Source organism: Onychostoma macrolepis, chromosome 15, assembly GCF_012432095.1.
Source record: "Onychostoma macrolepis isolate SWU-2019 chromosome 15, ASM1243209v1, whole genome shotgun sequence".
NCBI classification, from domain to species: Eukaryota; Metazoa; Chordata; class Actinopteri; order Cypriniformes; family Cyprinidae; genus Onychostoma; species Onychostoma macrolepis.
Window position 1 is genome coordinate 23,681,704 of NC_081169.1, and position 17,119 is coordinate 23,698,822.

Consider the following 17,119-nt stretch of genomic DNA (forward strand, 5'->3'; position numbering starts at 1 on the left):
AATGTTCATAGGAGATCCATATATAAGCTAAATGCACATAGGCATTTCCTAAATAGTAGGATTTTTCCTTGATATATTAAGAACATTTAAGCTTGTTTCCAAACTTTAGTAGGATCCAAAATCCAATAATAGAACTGTATATATTCCTTATGTTTTCTTCCCTATGATATCTCTGACAATAACATTACAATATCTATGAAAATGGATTTTGTAAAAAGAATAGGGATTAAGGAAAAAATGGCAGTCAGCATTTGTAATTCAGTTCATACTGAACTGTTCAGTCAAATGCTCACTTACAAACGCAGTCACTTTGTTAATAAACCATAAAATCAGATTAAATGCACTGTAAAGACATTTTCACATCTAACTGAAAGTATTATAAACCAGCAAATGCACAATGAAAGTCTGTCAATGCCGTACCTATCTCTTTATTCATTGAGCAATACTGCCATCTGCAGGCAAAATACGTTTCATCACATGAAAACAGCTAACGATATGTTTTTGTTACTCTTTGTCTCTTGTATTTTTACTCCTGCAGTTATTATTATTTTTTTGTAATTGACTTTCTTCCATAAATTGCTGTATTCATTAGCCTACTGCTTGAGTACAGCTGTAATAACATTATAGAAACTGAAATGTAATAATCAATTTCTGTGAATACGGTACAAAATTGTGTTTATTGTTTTATCCTAAGCTAAAGCATTATCTTGGTCATTTTACTTGCCATACATATCGCTTTGGAATATGCCGTTGGTGTGTTAAAATAGCTATACACTACATTCTAGTTTAATTTTATGTTAAATAATGGTTTATCAAACATCTTATAGGTTTCACAACAAAACATAGGATTTGTCTCTTGTGCATTAGTCACAGGGCACTGTGTACCGTATTCGTGGAAACCAGTAAAACTTTCAGCAAAGTTCAGACAGTTCACTTCTACCAAAGAGTAGTTCTTTGCTTCTAGAAAAAACTACAAACGCCAGGAGCGATGAGTTCACGCGCCCAATAGTCCCGTTGCATCACTTCCGTGTTTACCACCTGACGAAACATGGTGAAATGAAAGTAAAATCTGACGTGTCCTACTGTTGATAGCTAATATTAGGATTCGGGAACACCCCTTTTACTCACAACTCAACATCCAAACCAAGTGTAGGAACTTCAAGCCTTCCAAACAGGAGCTGTCATTCAGATATTATGGTAAGTGATTTGATCCTACACAGTAATTGTTTATGTACGTTAGCCTAGTTACGTACATTTACACTTCAAAGTAATAATAGAGCTTTTATGGCATATAGAGTGCCTGCCTGATATTGCCCAGAGTATTCTCTTAAGTTGACAGTTGCTGGTAATAGATTCTTTATTTAAAGAAAGCAATAGATTTCTCGTTTTGGTAATATGCAACTTAAAGTTTCTTGTGTGTGTGCCACTTACCATCCATGCATGACAGTTTTATTACCAAATGAAACAAAACAATTCTTGCTATACTATAACACCCAAATTTGACAGTTATGAATTTACATGATATACACAACTACATTTAATTACCGTATGAAATAAAAACGATGTCTGTGTGCGTTAGCTTTAATGCTAACTATTGCAAAAACAAATTGCAAATACAGTGCCTACGCTTTTAAAATCTCATCGGAAATAGACGAAAAATATTAATGACTCATCCTGTACTAGTTTTAGTCCAATCAGATGCTTTCAAGAATGGAAATGCCCCGCCCCAATACTACCTGCAATTGGCTGGCCAGATGCCAATCATGCTAAATGATGTTCCATGCTCTGTAGACAGATGTGTATGAACTGTAACTGGAATGATTCTAAAATGTTTATGAGCAAACAGCAGTCTGTCAAGTAATATAAACAAACTTTTATACAAATATAACACTGGTTCTCTGTGTTTGAGGATGTGGTTGTGTATTTTAGATGCTAATAATCTGCTGTATGTGTTTCAGATGCGTAACAGGCAGAGGGGATCCAATCTCGGCCTGCTCCTGCTGGCTTCTCAGGTTTTCCAGCTGGGAATTGACAACATCCCACCTGTCACTCTTGCAACGCTAGGCCTGAATGTTTATTTGTTCCTGTTTCCTGCAAAACCCCTCCTACAGGTACATGTTATAACTTCAACACCAAAAAGGTCACATCTGCCAGTAGCGATTCAATGAAGAAAATTTGCCAGCTATTATGCCAGCAATATTTTATTAGAAAATGTATTGAAAAAGTTTTAAGTTGCACAAGTACTTAACATTTTTTTTTTGTATGTTTCTGTTTCTCAGACATGTTTGAGTGTTCGAGAGGCGTACTTGTACAAAGACTGGACTCGTCTGCTGCTGTCACCGTTTCACCATGCTGACGACATGCACTTGTACTTCAACATGGCCTCGCTCCTTTGGAAGGGCATCAAACTGGAGAGGAAACTGGGAGGTGCCTGGTTTGCGTACCTGCTCTCTGTCTTCTCTCTGCTCACCGGATTGGTCTACCTGCTCCTGGAGACAGGACTGACACACATGACAGACGACTCTTCATATAGTTTACAGTGTGCAGTGGGCTTCTCAGGTGTGTTGGATCAGGATGGATTGCACATGCTTTAAATGAATTGTTTTCTATTTTAATATATTTTTAAATGTAATTTATTCCTGTGATAGCAAAACTGAATTTTCAGCAGCCATTGCTCCAGTTTTCAGTGTCACATGATTATTTTGATATTATCAAAATGTTGTTTTTTTAATGAAAGAACAGCATTTATTTGAAATGACATTTTTGTAACATTATAAATGTCTTTACTGTCACTTTTGATCCATTTAATATATCCTTCCTCAATAAAAAAAAAATTACTTTACTTACTTTGAAATGGTAGTGTAGATGTATCTTTTACTAAAACATTAATACTGAACAGTACATGCAGTTGGTGGGAAGAATAAAAAGGAGTAGACAACAGAAATCAATTGATTCATATGTCATTGTTATATTTTTCTACTAAGAAATAATCTGTTTGTGATTCGTTTCAGGTGTTCTGTTTGGGCTGAAGGTGGTGAATAATCATTATCATCCAGGAGGGGCCACATACATCATGGGGCTGCCTGTAGCCAATCGCTATGCCTGCTGGGTAGAGTTGGTCCTCATCCATATCATGAACCCTGGGTAGGCATGAAACACATTTCAAAGATGCTGGAGTAAAGGTTTTTTTTATAAACATGTTTTGATTTGTATCTGATTCACAGCTTGTATCAGCACACATTCACAAACATGTCTTTGCAGGACTTCATTTGTCGGACACTTGGCTGGGATCCTGGTCGGTCTGCTCTACACGACTGGACCACTAAAGAGCCTCATGAAGACCTGTGCAGGTAACACAACATTTTCACTGTTATTATGTGTATACACTACCATTCAATAGTTTCAGTTCAGCATATTTTTTTAAAGGAAATAATAGCTGCAGTCCGTAACTTTTTTTGGTTAAAAATGATCCGAAATCAATATTTGAGCAAGTACATAACCAGCCAGTGTTCAAACTATCGATTCACAACAGTTAGCTTATAATAATGTTTTCTAATTTGAGTGGTACGGGTAGGTTTTCGCGGGAAATTCGAGCATGGCACTGCGTCATTACGTCACGTCTGTAAACATAAAGAAGTTGTCCCGGCTAGAAGGCTATCGCATGTGAGGATCCTGCAGGTGGCGGATCATTTATAGCCTTTTCTCACAGCAGCTAGAATAATTAAATGTATCATTTTGATGGCGGATTGTAATCCAGAAAGGATTATGTGTTACTGTAACACATGTGAATGAAATGAAATTATATTCCAGTTTTAAATATGCTTCTGATTACAGATAGCCTGGGATTATACAATATTTGTATTTTAAAGAAAACCAGTTAGAAAGGAGCAGTTTGCCTTTTGGGTTAAAATAATTTCTTGAAATTCATGAAATCCATTCATGAAATTCGAATGGTATGACAATTATATATTAGACTGTACAGAAATTGAAATCTACATGTCAATACACACTATACTCATAGTCACGCAATGCTGATGTTGTTAACATTAATAATTTGAGAATAAAGTATAACAATAATAATACTTTGCATGGTTTGATGTGATATGAGCTAACTGATCTTCAGATTAAATCACCATTGATAGTGTGATTTATGGTAATGCTTTTTTCCTCAGTTGGTCAGAACAAACGTGGCAGACTTGTTACTTACTCGTTCAGATGGCAATATACAGTGAAAATTCTTATTTGGGTCATATATTCCAAGACATAGGCTAGAATCTGTGATTGTGAAGTACAGTAAAAATCCACACCGGTGCGTGACTGACAGCCACACATTCACCTCAAAACATTAGATTCACCCGCGCTGGAGCCATGCCGACTCACAACCCACGCAAGCAAGATAAGTCCGCTAAAAGCTGCAATTCCACGTTTTCAAACAGAGATGACGACAAATAGGCAAAACTTACGGACTGCAGCTTTAATGTTTTTATTCAGCATGGATGCATTAAATTGATCAAAAGTAACAGTAACGATATTTATGTTACAAAATATTTTTGTTTCAAGTAAATGTTGTTCTTCTGGGCTTTCAGAGTCACAGTTTCTACAAAAACATTAACTGTTTTCTACATTAATAAGAAATGTTTCTTAAGCAGCAAATCAGCATATTAAAATAATTTCTGAAGGAACATGTGACACTGAAGACTGGAGTAATTATGCTGAAAATTCAGCTTTGCATCACAGGAATAAATTACTTTTTAAAATTAAAATAGGAGAATAAGAGATTTTCAAAAACATTAAAAACCTTACCAACCACAAACTTTTAATTCAGCAAGTAATGCATCCAGCCACATAAACAGCCATGACTGTCATTTCAGGCTTTGTGACATCTAATGGACAATATGGAGGGCAGCGAACATACTACAATTCAACAGGTAAAAGCTCTTTTTGTGCTATAAGGAAATATTGATTTAGTTATAAAGATTGCAATCTTGATTTGAATCACTACATCCTAAAAATAGCTCTGATTTTGAGAACCAATAAAGATTAAATGATTTCGGGATTGTTAACTAGACCATTGTAGCATTGCTCTGTTGACGTCCTCAGGATCCATTATTTGTATGTCTGTGTTCACAGGATACAGTGGATATGGCATGCCGTATCCACCAAACTCCCAGTATGGACAGCAGTCGTTTAATCCCAGGCACTATGGCGCCCCCTACAGGCAGCAGTATGACACACACAGGCCCTCTGCACCACCCCAGCATCCCTATACAGCAGGACTGTCAGAAGATGAGCAGTATGAGGCAGCTGTCAGGGCCAGCCTGAACACCAGAGGTCAGGTGGTCAAAATGGCCAGTTGATACTTTTAAAAATGCTTTATCATAAACAATTTTGTAAAGAAAAGTATTATATTTGTAATTTTTCATTTTGTTATATATATCTAGAACAAAACGGCAACAAATATTTGTACGGAAAATATGAACAACATTTCTTGAAGTCTAGGATCGGCACTGTAGATGAGTTTGTGTCTTCATGGGAACAGATTTGGAGAAAGCATTATTATATTAGCATTCCATCACTTGCTCACTAAGTGTGCCATCAGAATGAGAGTCCAAACAGTTGATAAAACATCACGATAATTCACAAGCAATCCACATGACTTTTTTTACAAACACACAGCTTTTCGCTTCACAAGATGTTAATTGATGGACTGGAGTCATGTGGGATACTTGTAGATTATTGTGATTTTTTTTTTATTAGCCGTTTGGACTCATTGGACGGCACCCATTCACTGCAGAGGATCCATTAGTGAGCAAGTGTAATGCTACATTTCTCCAAATCTGTTCCGATAAAGAATGAAACTGATCTACATCTTGGTTGGCCTGAGAGTGAGTAAATCTTCTCGGGAGAACTATCCTGTAATTCTTTACAGTACTTGCAGTTACAATGTGTAACATTGTTATTTGGTTTTGTAGGTGGTTTTACGCAGGCTAGATCATCACATGGCACTTATGCTCACTCAAACCCAACTCCTGAAGAGATCCGCTGGCGACGGCTTCAGAGGTTTAACAGCTGAACAATTGGAGAACATGACACATAATGATAATAGTACTAGTAGTAGATTGTTTACATCAAAGACAACACTAACAACAGTTCAGAGCTAGCGGAGAAGATTCCTCCACTGCTGACTGGTTGTGTCATTGAATAGCTTTTATAATGTTATCAGTAGGAGGTTTCAAAGGCCTTTGTCTGTATTTCTAACTGCAAAAAGTTTGTATGCACATTTGTTTTGGCTCTAAATGCTGATCTAAAGGTTGAACATTTAATGAGGTGAACATTCATGACATGGTTGTGGATGAGCGTGCCTTTTGCAGTATGTTTAATGTACAGTAAGATGATTTTGTCAGTGTGCCAATAAGTCTTACTAAATGTATGTAAACTCTCTCAAGCTTATAGCACTTGATTATTTCCAAACAACATTTCTTCCTAAGTAACTTATACTTTGTTTCTTAAGAAAGTATATTTTTGTAAATAAACAATAAATCATTCTTATTCTGGTATGTTGTAGCTGGTTTTACATTGGTTCCAAGACACGCTCTCTTCATATGGTAAATAAAAAAAAATGTAGTAAAAGTAAAAATTGGAATAATTCAGATTAATAATTACAAATATATAATTAAATTCAGTTTTATTCAAATCACTGTGTAAGAGAGACTATATTTAGATGCATAACACTCCATTTTCATAGTACATATACAATGCACTACTATTCAATTTTTAAAGAAATGAAAACTTTTATTTAGCAAGAATGCATTAAACTGAGCAAAATTGACAGTACAGATACTTACAATGCTACAAAATATTTTTATTCCAAATATGCTGGTATTTTGAACTTTTTATTTATCCAAGAATCCACAAAAAGAAAGTGATTTCAGCAAAATAAAACAAAATTAATCTTACCCCAAACTTTTTAATGGTAGTGTATTTATTATATATTTTTTTATGAAGTCCACAAAAAGTTTTTTTTTGGAATGCTGATGTTCTCTTTGTAAAAAGTGTTAGTTTGAATTATATGGAGTAAAAAAAAAAAAATGAATATACAGGTTTTATTAATGGGAAGAATGCACCAATAGTGAGTGTGCTTAGTACAGAGTGTCTCCTAAAACTCAAAAATAATGTATAAAAGAAGTGTAAAAACAATAAATGTAGTGATGTGAAACTTTATTAGATGTCTCAGTTCGGTGAGTTTATATATATATTCTTTTTACCAAGGTATTGCATGTTATACAAATAATCACAATTTATTAGACATTTAATACACAGTAAGAGTTGAACCTGATTGTTAAATGTAAAAATGCATGTGACACAGAACAAGATCAAACTTCTTGGGAAAAGAGTTTTAACAATTTGTGTTGTCCTTAGGTGTGCACCCATGCTCAGGTGTAACAGAACAGTACTCAAGACATCAAAATGTCCCCAAACAAACAGCGAATTGCATTCCTAACCACAAAATCAGACAAAAATAATCACTTCTTTTAAAAGGGAACACATTTTTCATTCACTGTTAAGTTTTTCATTTCCATCCAAAATAGCACCAAAATATCTCTAGCTAAATAAATACTCTTGACATTTAGTAAAAATATAAAGCAAAGCTGTTCTGTCAACAGTGCAATCATATGTACATACAGAAGAATATATCATGTTCAGAACAAAAACTGCTTAGGACCCCTTATGTGGACTGTAAAATACTGAAGGTGTTAGTTTCATTTAATGGCTTGTGTTAGTGGGAAAATATATATAAAAAACTAAACAGGAAAGTCTTGCAAGTGTCCAGTAATGATAAATGGGAAGTTGAATGGCAGCGGTCCTTTCACGAACACCAGAAGACACAAAAATTACTTCTTTTTTTTTAATATAAAACAGTACTTTTAAGATGTGCCTTGTGGCCAGAAGGGTCTATTAGAAACTGTGTATGTTTAGAAAACAATGAAATGAGGGGATGTTTTAACATCTAACTACTGACTGAAGTCTTATATCCTCCTACCTTTCACATTAACAGCCATATTGACCTGCTAATGCTAGTTTTTGCCACATGGAGATACATTTCCTCTGGAAACCCAAGACAACACTAAAATGTTTGTTGGTTCAAGTTGTAGAATTCAAAGTTGTTTCATAAGCTTGTTGACTAAAAACAGCTAGCGAGCTAGTTGCTGTAGTTCAACCGGCAGAGCATAGCATTAGCAAGGCAAATTTTCCCCTTACGTAAATTAACTGAGGTTTTATTATAGTAGAATTGTAGTAACCATGTTTTTTCCCCCCAGATTTATTTCCATTTCTACAAATACCATGGTTTAACTATGTTTAGTGTAGCAAAACCTGGGTTAATTTGTTGTTAGCTACCTGATCTCATGACGAAAACGTAACTGTGGGAACCAATAAGTACATATCACTGCAGTTTCCAACAGAAGTGAACACTAGAGGCGGTAAAATAGCAAACACTTGTAATCGTTTTCGTACACAGTTATGATTACAGCTCCATACTGTATGTTTTGATTTCCATACATAAGCTTGCTCGGTCACGAATCCCATGAAAAACATGACTCACAATGAAAGAGCTCATGGATGACATATCGAAAAACAAGCTAAAACGGCATCCTTGAGATTGCGTTTTTATGTCACACTATCGGGTAGGTTAAATTAGGTGTAGTGCAGATGGTACGTTATTTTAAAAGGTCATGGCACCACTCAACAGACATTTCAAATCAGAACTGTGGTAAAAACACGTAAAAAACCAACGTCATAAAACGTACCATATTTACGTTCATCAGTTCCGGGGACTCAGTGGACATTTCATATCGAATGGGTCACGAAACGTACATGGTTCTACGCATTTCGCAAAAAAGTTCCCACAGGTATGTTTTCATCATGAGCTCAGAGTAGTGTAACTACAATATAACCATGTTTTTTTGGTTTTATTTGTAGTAAAACCACGGTTAATTTTCATAAGGGGCATACTACTGATAACATGACTTGAATGTCGCTTGAGATGCGTCTCTCAAATGACTAAATCTTCCTAATCATTTTACAAATCAACAGCTAAAAAATAGTGTCTTGGTTTTCTCTAATTTCTTAGTTCAGTTAAAGAGCAATAAACAGTAAAGATGTTGTCACATTAGCAAAATTGCGGTAATATTTCACAGGCAAAAAAGTCCATTGTTAATAGTGTAGTGAACCAGTTGCGAAACCTGCGTAGTAAAATCTCACCTTTAAGTGAAATAGCTTGGATTTCTATTGAAACGACTGGATTCCACCCACAAAAATTCACCAAATAACGATAAATGTGACTGGATCTCAATTCCGCACAATACTTGGTTTAAAATCAAAGTGTAGAAAACTTTGGAAAAAACAGTCATTTGTTGATTTCTATACAGAAAATAAACCCTCTACCTACCTGCCACAGCAATAGCAATTTAGCTATCTGCCGCTACCAGACATTCCTATTTGATTTCACTGGATCATGCGAGATCATTTGTTCTCAAGGTTCAGTATTCATGATACGTTTTGGTTAAAAATGGCATACTAATAATGGTAATACCAATATAATATTGCGTTGATAATGTTTTGATGTGCACAAACACAATACTTGCTGATACTAGGGAGAAAATGAACATTGGTATATAGGTATTTGTGCAAATGGTCTTGGATTTTGCTAGCACCAAAATGTAATACAAACGAGAAGACAAAGGAAGTCATGTTAGACTGAGCTATGCGAGAACGAATCCAGTGAAGTAAAAAGTTCACAGCCTGCAGTTCAACAAAAAGGTCACAAATTATGTCCTTTTTATCTTCTCCAAAAAAAGTGACCAAAAGCATGTCAATCACTTCCACTATTGATGTGCATTCTCAGTGCAGTTTTTTTAAGAAAACACTAGTGACGTGTGTCAGTTGTTCTTCATGCAGACGCTGCATGAGCTGATGCCGTCGCGCTGGTTCTGTCCGTTGAGCACAGTACTGAGAGGAACCGAGTCAAAGTGCTGCATGTTCGCTCTAGTCAGCCAGAAACTGAAGAAGGTGGGGGAATACTGGCACGTGCCATACGAACCTTGGCACTCCACGAACGGCTGACTGCGGAAGTCCTGCAAACAGCTTCCTGTCGATGTCAGAGACTGTCCACCTCCCTCGTCCCCTGATCCTGTATGCTGGAACAAAGAAATGAAGATGCATCATGTGATTTGTTCAAAATGTATAGACTATAGAGAAGTCTCTTTTGCTCACCAAGGCTGTATTTATTTGATCAAATATACAGTAAAAACTGCAATATTGTGAAATATTTTTACAATTTAAAATAACTGTTTTCTATTTTAATATATTAACAGATGTAATTTATTTCTGTGATGCAAAGCTGAATTCAGTATTATTAAAGGGTTACTCCACCCCAAAATGAAAATTGTGTCATTAATCACTTACCCCCATGTCGTTCCAAACCCGTAAAAGCTTTGTTCGTTGTAAGAGCCATTTAAGTATTTGTTTATTTATATAGATGTAAAATAAGTTATTGCTTGAATTAAGTAACTGTTAAATAATTGCATTTAAATAATTTAATATGTTTCATATAAAGATTGAAAATGATGCTGATGTCATTTCCGGCAAGGACCGTTAGAATTTGTTCATGCAAGAATGGAGTGCTACAGTTTTTTGACCGTGTAACATTTCCAGTTATTTTTTGTTATTAAACTTGCAGAAAAGGAAATTACTGGACTTTGGATGTTATTTGAGTTCAATACACGCTCACACACTTAGGAGAGGCAACAGAAATCACAGATTGGATGGATTGCTATCACAGTGTTTAGTCAAAAAAACTAGCTCTGAAGAGATGGAAAGTGAAACTAAAAGTGCGTGGATGCAGCGCTTGTGACAAGGACATCACCGACAGAGGATCGTCTGTGAATGAACACGGAAACGTTTAATGATCGCGGATTATAAATAGCGGACATTGCTTTATTCTCCGGTGGATTAAAAACTGCGTCACAAAGAAGAACGTCGCCGCTCATGAAGTTCTGTTCTGCGAACAAGGTAACGGACTTTGAATCGGCGATAAGATGATTCAGTGCATGTTTGAAGAAGCTGAAATGCATACGTTTGATGCAGAAAAGTATTACGTGTACTTTTAAACGTCTGCAAGCAGTTTGTGCATTGGTGGAATTATGATGGCTGAGGGAGGAGAGGATGCCGTTGCAGTTTTTGAACACAAGAGAGTGTGTAAACCCACTGAAAGAGCATTAGAAGAACAACTTCACAGACGCATTAGTTTGAGAAGAGCGAAATTATCTGCTCTTACCAGTAAGATCAAAACCATTGAAGGGTTAATGATTGACGATGGAAATCTACAGAATGTACAAGATCTGATGCAATTTGAATTTGCACAGTTGATAACGGAGTTCACTGATTTAAATGTGCAAGTTAAAGATCTTCTGCATGAAGATGAAAAGACTGCAGATCAAACTAATTGGTTTGAACCTAAAATGGATTCCTTGAGACTTTTTATAAAGAAAACTAAAGATTGGATGACTGCTGTTGGTGATAAAGGCCAAAATGACAATGTTGAGATGGAGGATGATGTTACTCCTCAAGACAGTGCCTCGCAGATATCTGTGAAAAGAAGTGAATCAAAACAGAAGCGTGATTCGGATATTGACAGTGGGTAAATTTCCTCCTCAGTATTGTCTGCATGTGCACGAGAAGAATCAAAACGTGCAGCTTTGCTAGCAAGAGCAGCAGCTTTAAAGAAAAAACAACAACTTGAGATTGAAAAGATGCAGCTCAGAGCAAAAATGGAGGAACTTGAAATTGAAACAGCGCTTGCAGAAAGTAATGCTAAGTTAAAGGTACTAAAAGAGTATGAGCATTCAGAGGATGGCAGAAGCAGCGTACAATCTAAGCAAAGAAAAGGAATCCATCTGAAGCAATCAGAACTGAAAACAGAGCAAATAGACTATTCACCTTGTCATTCAGCTGTGGTGAAAAGTAGAACAAAGGCCATCTCGAATCCAGTGTCACTTGCAGCACCACAATTAGGCACATCAGAAGACACTGGCCACAGTGCTAATCGTCAAGCAAACGACAGCATTATTCAGGTTATGCAGAAACAACATGACTTGACGGAATTGCTTGTGAAACAGCAACAACAAATTCATCTTCCTTGTAAAGACATCGAAGTGTTTACTGGGGATCCGTTAACCTACAAATCCTTCATCAGGTCCTTTGAGCATACCATTGAACGTAAAACAGACAATGAAAAGGACAAGCTATATTATCTAGAGCAATACACTGCAGGAGAACCACAAGAGCTCGTCAGGAGCTGTGAATACATGCCGTCAAGCAGAGGTTTCAAAGAAGCAAAACGACTTCTCCAAAGGCATTATGGAGATGAGCTGATCATAGCAAGGGCTTATATCGATAAAGCTTTAAAGTGGCCTCAGATCAAGTCTGATGATGGTAAAGCCTTGAGTGCATATTCTCTGTTCCTGATTGGTTGTCGTAATACATTGGAAGATGGAGAGTCTATGGAGGAAATGGACAATCCTACCAATATGAGAGCTGTAATCTCAAAGTTGCCATACAAAATGAAAGAAAGGTGGCGATCAGAAGCTTTTGACATCAAAGAACGACAAGGAGTAAGAGCCAGATTTACTCACTTAGTTGACTTTATTGATCGTCAAGCAAAAGTGGCCATGGACCCACTCTTTGGAGACATACTGGACAACCGCAATGTTGTAGCAGTGAAGGAGAACCAGAAAGAGAAGTATCCTAAGAAAGGAATAAGTAAGAGCAGCTTTGCAACCAACATTTGCATGGAAGAAAGAAGGCCACCGGATGTGTCAAGAAAACAGGTCAGTCCATCCAAGATCATCAACGCCTTTGAGAAACCATGTATGTTTTGCTCCAAAGGTCATGCTCTCGAGTCATGCAGTGAAATCAAAGAGCAGCCGCATAAGGGTACGTGTGGAGCTCCTGAAGTCCAAGGGCTTATGCTTTGGATGCTTAACTAAAGGCCATCTTAGCAAGATGTGTAAAAAGAGAATGGAATGTAAGGAATGCTCCCAAAAACACCCAGACATTCTACACAATATGGAGGACCACAAAGGTACAAAAGATGTTGAATCATCAGACAAAAAGATATCTTGTGGCCAGGTCTCTCTTAACCATCAATCAAGCAACTTCTCAGATTCTGCAGGAGATAACTGTTTGTTGTCAATAGTGCCAGTAAAAGTCAAGTCAGGTAAAAGCGACAGATATGTGGAGACATATGCTTTCCTGGACGCAGGAAGTACAGCTACTTTTTGTACTGAAGAGCTGCGAAAGAAACTGAACCTGAAAGGGAAGCCAACTCAGATTCTCCTGAGAACTATGTGTCAAGATAAGCCAGGAGAGCAGAAGCTAGTAAGCAGTTTTATCCTTACAGACCTGGAGGTGTGTGCGCTGGAAGACACAGAGTACTTTGAGCTTCCTAAAGTCTTTACACACTGCAGCATTCCTGTTCAAAACGAGAACATTCCTAAACAAGAAGATATCAGCAAATGGCCCTACTTGAGGGAAGTGAGCATACCTAGCATTAATGCAAATGTGGATCTTCTAATTGGAGCCAACAATCCAAAGACAATGGAGCCGTGGCACATCATAAATAGCCAACAAGATGGACCATATGCCGTGAAGAATGCACTGGGTTGGGTGGTGAGTGGAACCATTAAGAAAGAAAGCAACACTGCAGAAAGGTCTAAAGTGCTGCATCATACAGTTAATCGTCTCTCAGTGGTGGAAATAGAGCAATTGTTGATTCAACAGTATAACTCAGACTTTCCTGAACGCCACTATGAAGAAAAAGAAGAAATGTCAAAGGAGGACAAACAGTTCTTGAGGTCAGTGCAGGAAAATACGAAGTTTGAGAATGGTCATTGACAATTGAAATTGCCTTTGAGAAACGAATCAGCAAAAATGCCAAACAATCGATCTGTTGCTGAACTGCGTGCAGCTAACCTGAAAAGGAAGCTTCAAAGGAACTCAAGTTTGCTTGAAGACTACAGTGACTTCATGAAGAGTATTATAGAGAAAGGATATGCAGTTAAAGTTCCCACAGAACAGCTTGATCGCAATGACAACAGAGTATGGTACATACCACACCATGGGGTGTACCACCCCAAGAAAAAGAAAATTCGAGTGGTCTTTGACTGTACTGCTTCCTTTCAAGGCATGTCTCTAAACAGCCAATTGCTACAAGGTCCGAACCTCACAAATACACTCATTGGTGTGCTCACCAGATTTAGAGAAGAACCGATAGCCATAATGGCAGACGTGGAGTCGATGTTCTATCAGGTGAGGGTTCCTGAAGAGGATGCAGATCTGCTTCGCTTTCTTTGGTGGCCAGGTGGCAATTTGAATGCACCTATAGAGGAGTACAAAATGATGGTGCACTTGTTCGGGGCCACATCATCACCTAGCTGCGCCTCTTACGCACTGAGAAAGACAGCAGAGGACAGAAAAGATGTAGCATCTCAAAAGGCTGTTGAAACAGTTCTGTACAATTTTTATGTAGACGACTGTTTGAGATCAGTGTGCATGGAAAAATAAGCTATCAACTTAGTTAAGGACCTTAGAGACTTGTGTTCTGAAGGAGGTTTCTGCTTAACAAAGTGGGTAAGCAACAGTAGAAAAGTATTATTGTCTATCCCAGCGGATCACAGGGCTAGTGGAATAAAATACCTCGACTTGGATCAGGATTCTCTGCCCATCGAGAGAGCACTCGGCATGCAGTGGTGCACAGAAAATGACACCTTCACTTACAACATCCAGGTAAAGGAGAAGCCATTGAGCAGAAGAGGTATTCTTTCTGTCGTCAATTCAATCTACGACCCTCTTGGCTTTCTGGTGCCGCTCATCCTACCAGTCAAACTCCTCTTAAGGGATATGTGTAAACAAGGATACGGATGGGATGAAGAGATTGATGGCAAGCGTGCTGATCAGTGGGTTAGATGGCTAGAGGATTTAAATCACCTCTCAGACTTCAAAATCCAAAGGTGCGTAAAACCAGAGAAGTTCGGAAACACAACAGAGGCACAGCTGCATCATTTCTCTGATGCCAGCGAGAGCGCTTACGGCACAGCAACTTATCTGATACTGACAAATGAACTAAATCAGAAACATTGTTCTTTGTTAATGGGGAAGTCAAGAGTTAGCCCACTCAAACAAATCACAATTCCCAGACTCGAATTGACAGCAGCAGCAGTAGCCGTCAAAATGGATAAAGTTCTAAGACAAGAACTTCAAATCCCACTACGGCAGTCTGTTTTCTGGACAGACAGCACTACAGTGCTCAACTACATTGGTAATGAGGGTGCTCGCTTCAAAACCTTTGTAGCAAACAGGGTTTCACAAATACGAGATGCTACTACTCCATTGCAGTGGAGGTTTGTCAAGTCATCACAGAATCCTGCAGATCAAGCTACTAGAGGTCTTAAAGCAAAAGATTTTGTGCAAGCAGAAACATGGATGAAAGGGCCTAACTTTTTGTTGAAACCAGAAGAAGAATGGCCACAAAGACCAGATCAAATGAGTCAAGTTCCAGAACAAATGAAATCAAAGTCAATGTTCTCAATGTCAGTGAAAGCAGTGGCATTATGAGAAAGTTAACTGATTATTACTCAGGCTGGTTTCAGTTGAAAAGGGCAACAGCGTGGATGCTAAGGTTCAAAGAAATACTGTTGCGATTATGCAAAGCAAGGAAACAACTCCAATCATCCATTGCACTATCAGAGAAAGACCCAGAAAAACAAGCAGCCTTTCTACAGGATCAAATGCAAAAATACAGATCAACAGTGAGAGGAAAACCATTGAGCCTGGAAGACCTAATTCAAGCAGAAATTCAACTCATTCAGTACAGTCAGAAACAGCACTTCTCAGAAGAAATTGAGGCTTTGAGAAAGAATGTTCCTGTTAAGAAAAGAAGTCAACTGTACAAGCTTGACCCTGTGCTTCAGGATGGAATATTAAGAGTGGGTGGTAGGCTCAACAAGGCGGCCATGCCAGAAGAATCTAAACATCCCGTGATTCTTTCTAAGCACTCCAGAATTTCCACTCTCATTCTAAGTGACATTCATCAAAGATATGGGCATTGTGGTCGAAACTACCTGTTATCTAAGCTTAGACAAAAATTCTGGATCCCACAAGCCAACACAGCTATTCGGAAGCTGATATACAAGTGCTCAGTTTGTCGCAGACTCAATGGAAGAGTTGGAGAGCAAAAAATGGCATGCCTGCCAGAAGACCGCTTGCTACCTGATAAACCCCCATTTACAAACGTGGGTGTCGATTACTTCGGACCCTTTGATGTTAAGCGGGGCCGGAGTACTGTGAAAAGTTATGGAGTGTTGTTCACTTGCCTAACAATTAGAGCAGTGCACATTGAGGTAGCTGATAGTTTGGACACTGACTCGTGCATAAACGCTTTGAGGCGATTTATAAGTAGAAGAGGACAGGTGTCAGTCATGCGCTCAGACAATGGCACAAATTTTGTTGGCGCTGAAAGAGAGTTGCGAGAAGCACTGAGCAACCTGAACCACAGCAAAATTGAAAATGCCATGCTGCAGAAAGGCATTAAATGGATTTTCAATAGTCCAGCCGCTTCCCATCAGGGTGGAGTTTGGGAGCGTCAAATCCGTACAGTAAGGAGGATACTTGGTGCTCTCTTAAAAGAACAGTCAATCAACGATGACAGTCTTCACACCATCATGTGCGAGGTGGAAAGCATCATTAACAACAGACCAATAACTAGTGCATCAGACAATCCGAATGACCTTGAGCCACTGACGCCTAACCATTTACTGTTGTTGAAAACTCAACCCAACTTACCACCAGGTCTCTTCAAAAAAGAGGATCAATATGCAAGAAAACGCTGGAAACAAGTCCAATATCTTGCTGATTTGTTTTGGAGAAGATGGACTCACGAGTACCTACCCATTCTACAAGAGCGCAGTAAATGGGTAAGACCTAAAAGGAACTTTGAGCCAGGCGATGTGGTGTTGGTGGTGGACAGTTCTTCCCCACGTAATTCATGGATAATGGGAAGAGT

At 38.0% G+C, this 17,119-nt stretch overlaps 2 protein-coding genes across 3 annotated transcripts in view; one reads left to right on the top strand and one right to left on the bottom strand.

Moving 5' to 3' along the window:
- Positions 1-23: 23 nt before the first annotated feature.
- Positions 24-6,554, top strand: rhbdd1 (rhomboid domain containing 1). 2 transcript variants are annotated; one of them, XR_009266100.1, is made up of 9 exons: positions 24-1,197; positions 1,959-2,111; positions 2,280-2,559; positions 3,012-3,144; positions 3,262-3,350; positions 4,872-4,928; positions 5,131-5,331; positions 5,442-5,885; positions 5,973-6,554. XR_009266100.1 is itself a non-coding variant. In XM_058744976.1 (8 exons), exons 1-8 carry the CDS (start codon positions 1,195-1,197, stop codon positions 6,071-6,073), a joined length of 1,017 nt encoding a protein of 338 aa, XP_058600959.1. In that variant the 5' UTR covers positions 40-1,194; the 3' UTR covers positions 6,074-6,554. The 2 variants fall into 2 exon arrangements, 1 of the variants encoding a protein (XP_058600959.1); XM_058744976.1 differs by lacking the exon at positions 5,442-5,885 and having other exon boundaries at positions 40-1,197.
- A 647-nt stretch (positions 6,555-7,201) lies between these two features.
- The window catches only part of col4a4 (collagen, type IV, alpha 4), an 83,010-nt gene continuing 73,092 nt past the window's right edge, over positions 7,202-17,119 (bottom strand). Inside the window, 1 exon segment of the mRNA XM_058744969.1 lies at positions 7,202-10,196. Coding sequence (XP_058600952.1) covers positions 9,939-10,196 — 258 coding nt within the window. The 3' untranslated portion in view covers positions 7,202-9,938.

Bases quoted from the DNA above. Each gene is read 5' to 3' on its own strand.
- rhbdd1 (XM_058744976.1), top strand. The intron at 3,351-4,871 runs GTAACACAACAT...CTGTCATTTCAG, and splicing joins CCTCATGAAGACCTGTGCAG to GCTTTGTGACATCTAATGGA. The intron at 4,929-5,130 runs GTAAAAGCTCTT...CTGTGTTCACAG, and splicing joins AACATACTACAATTCAACAG to GATACAGTGGATATGGCATG.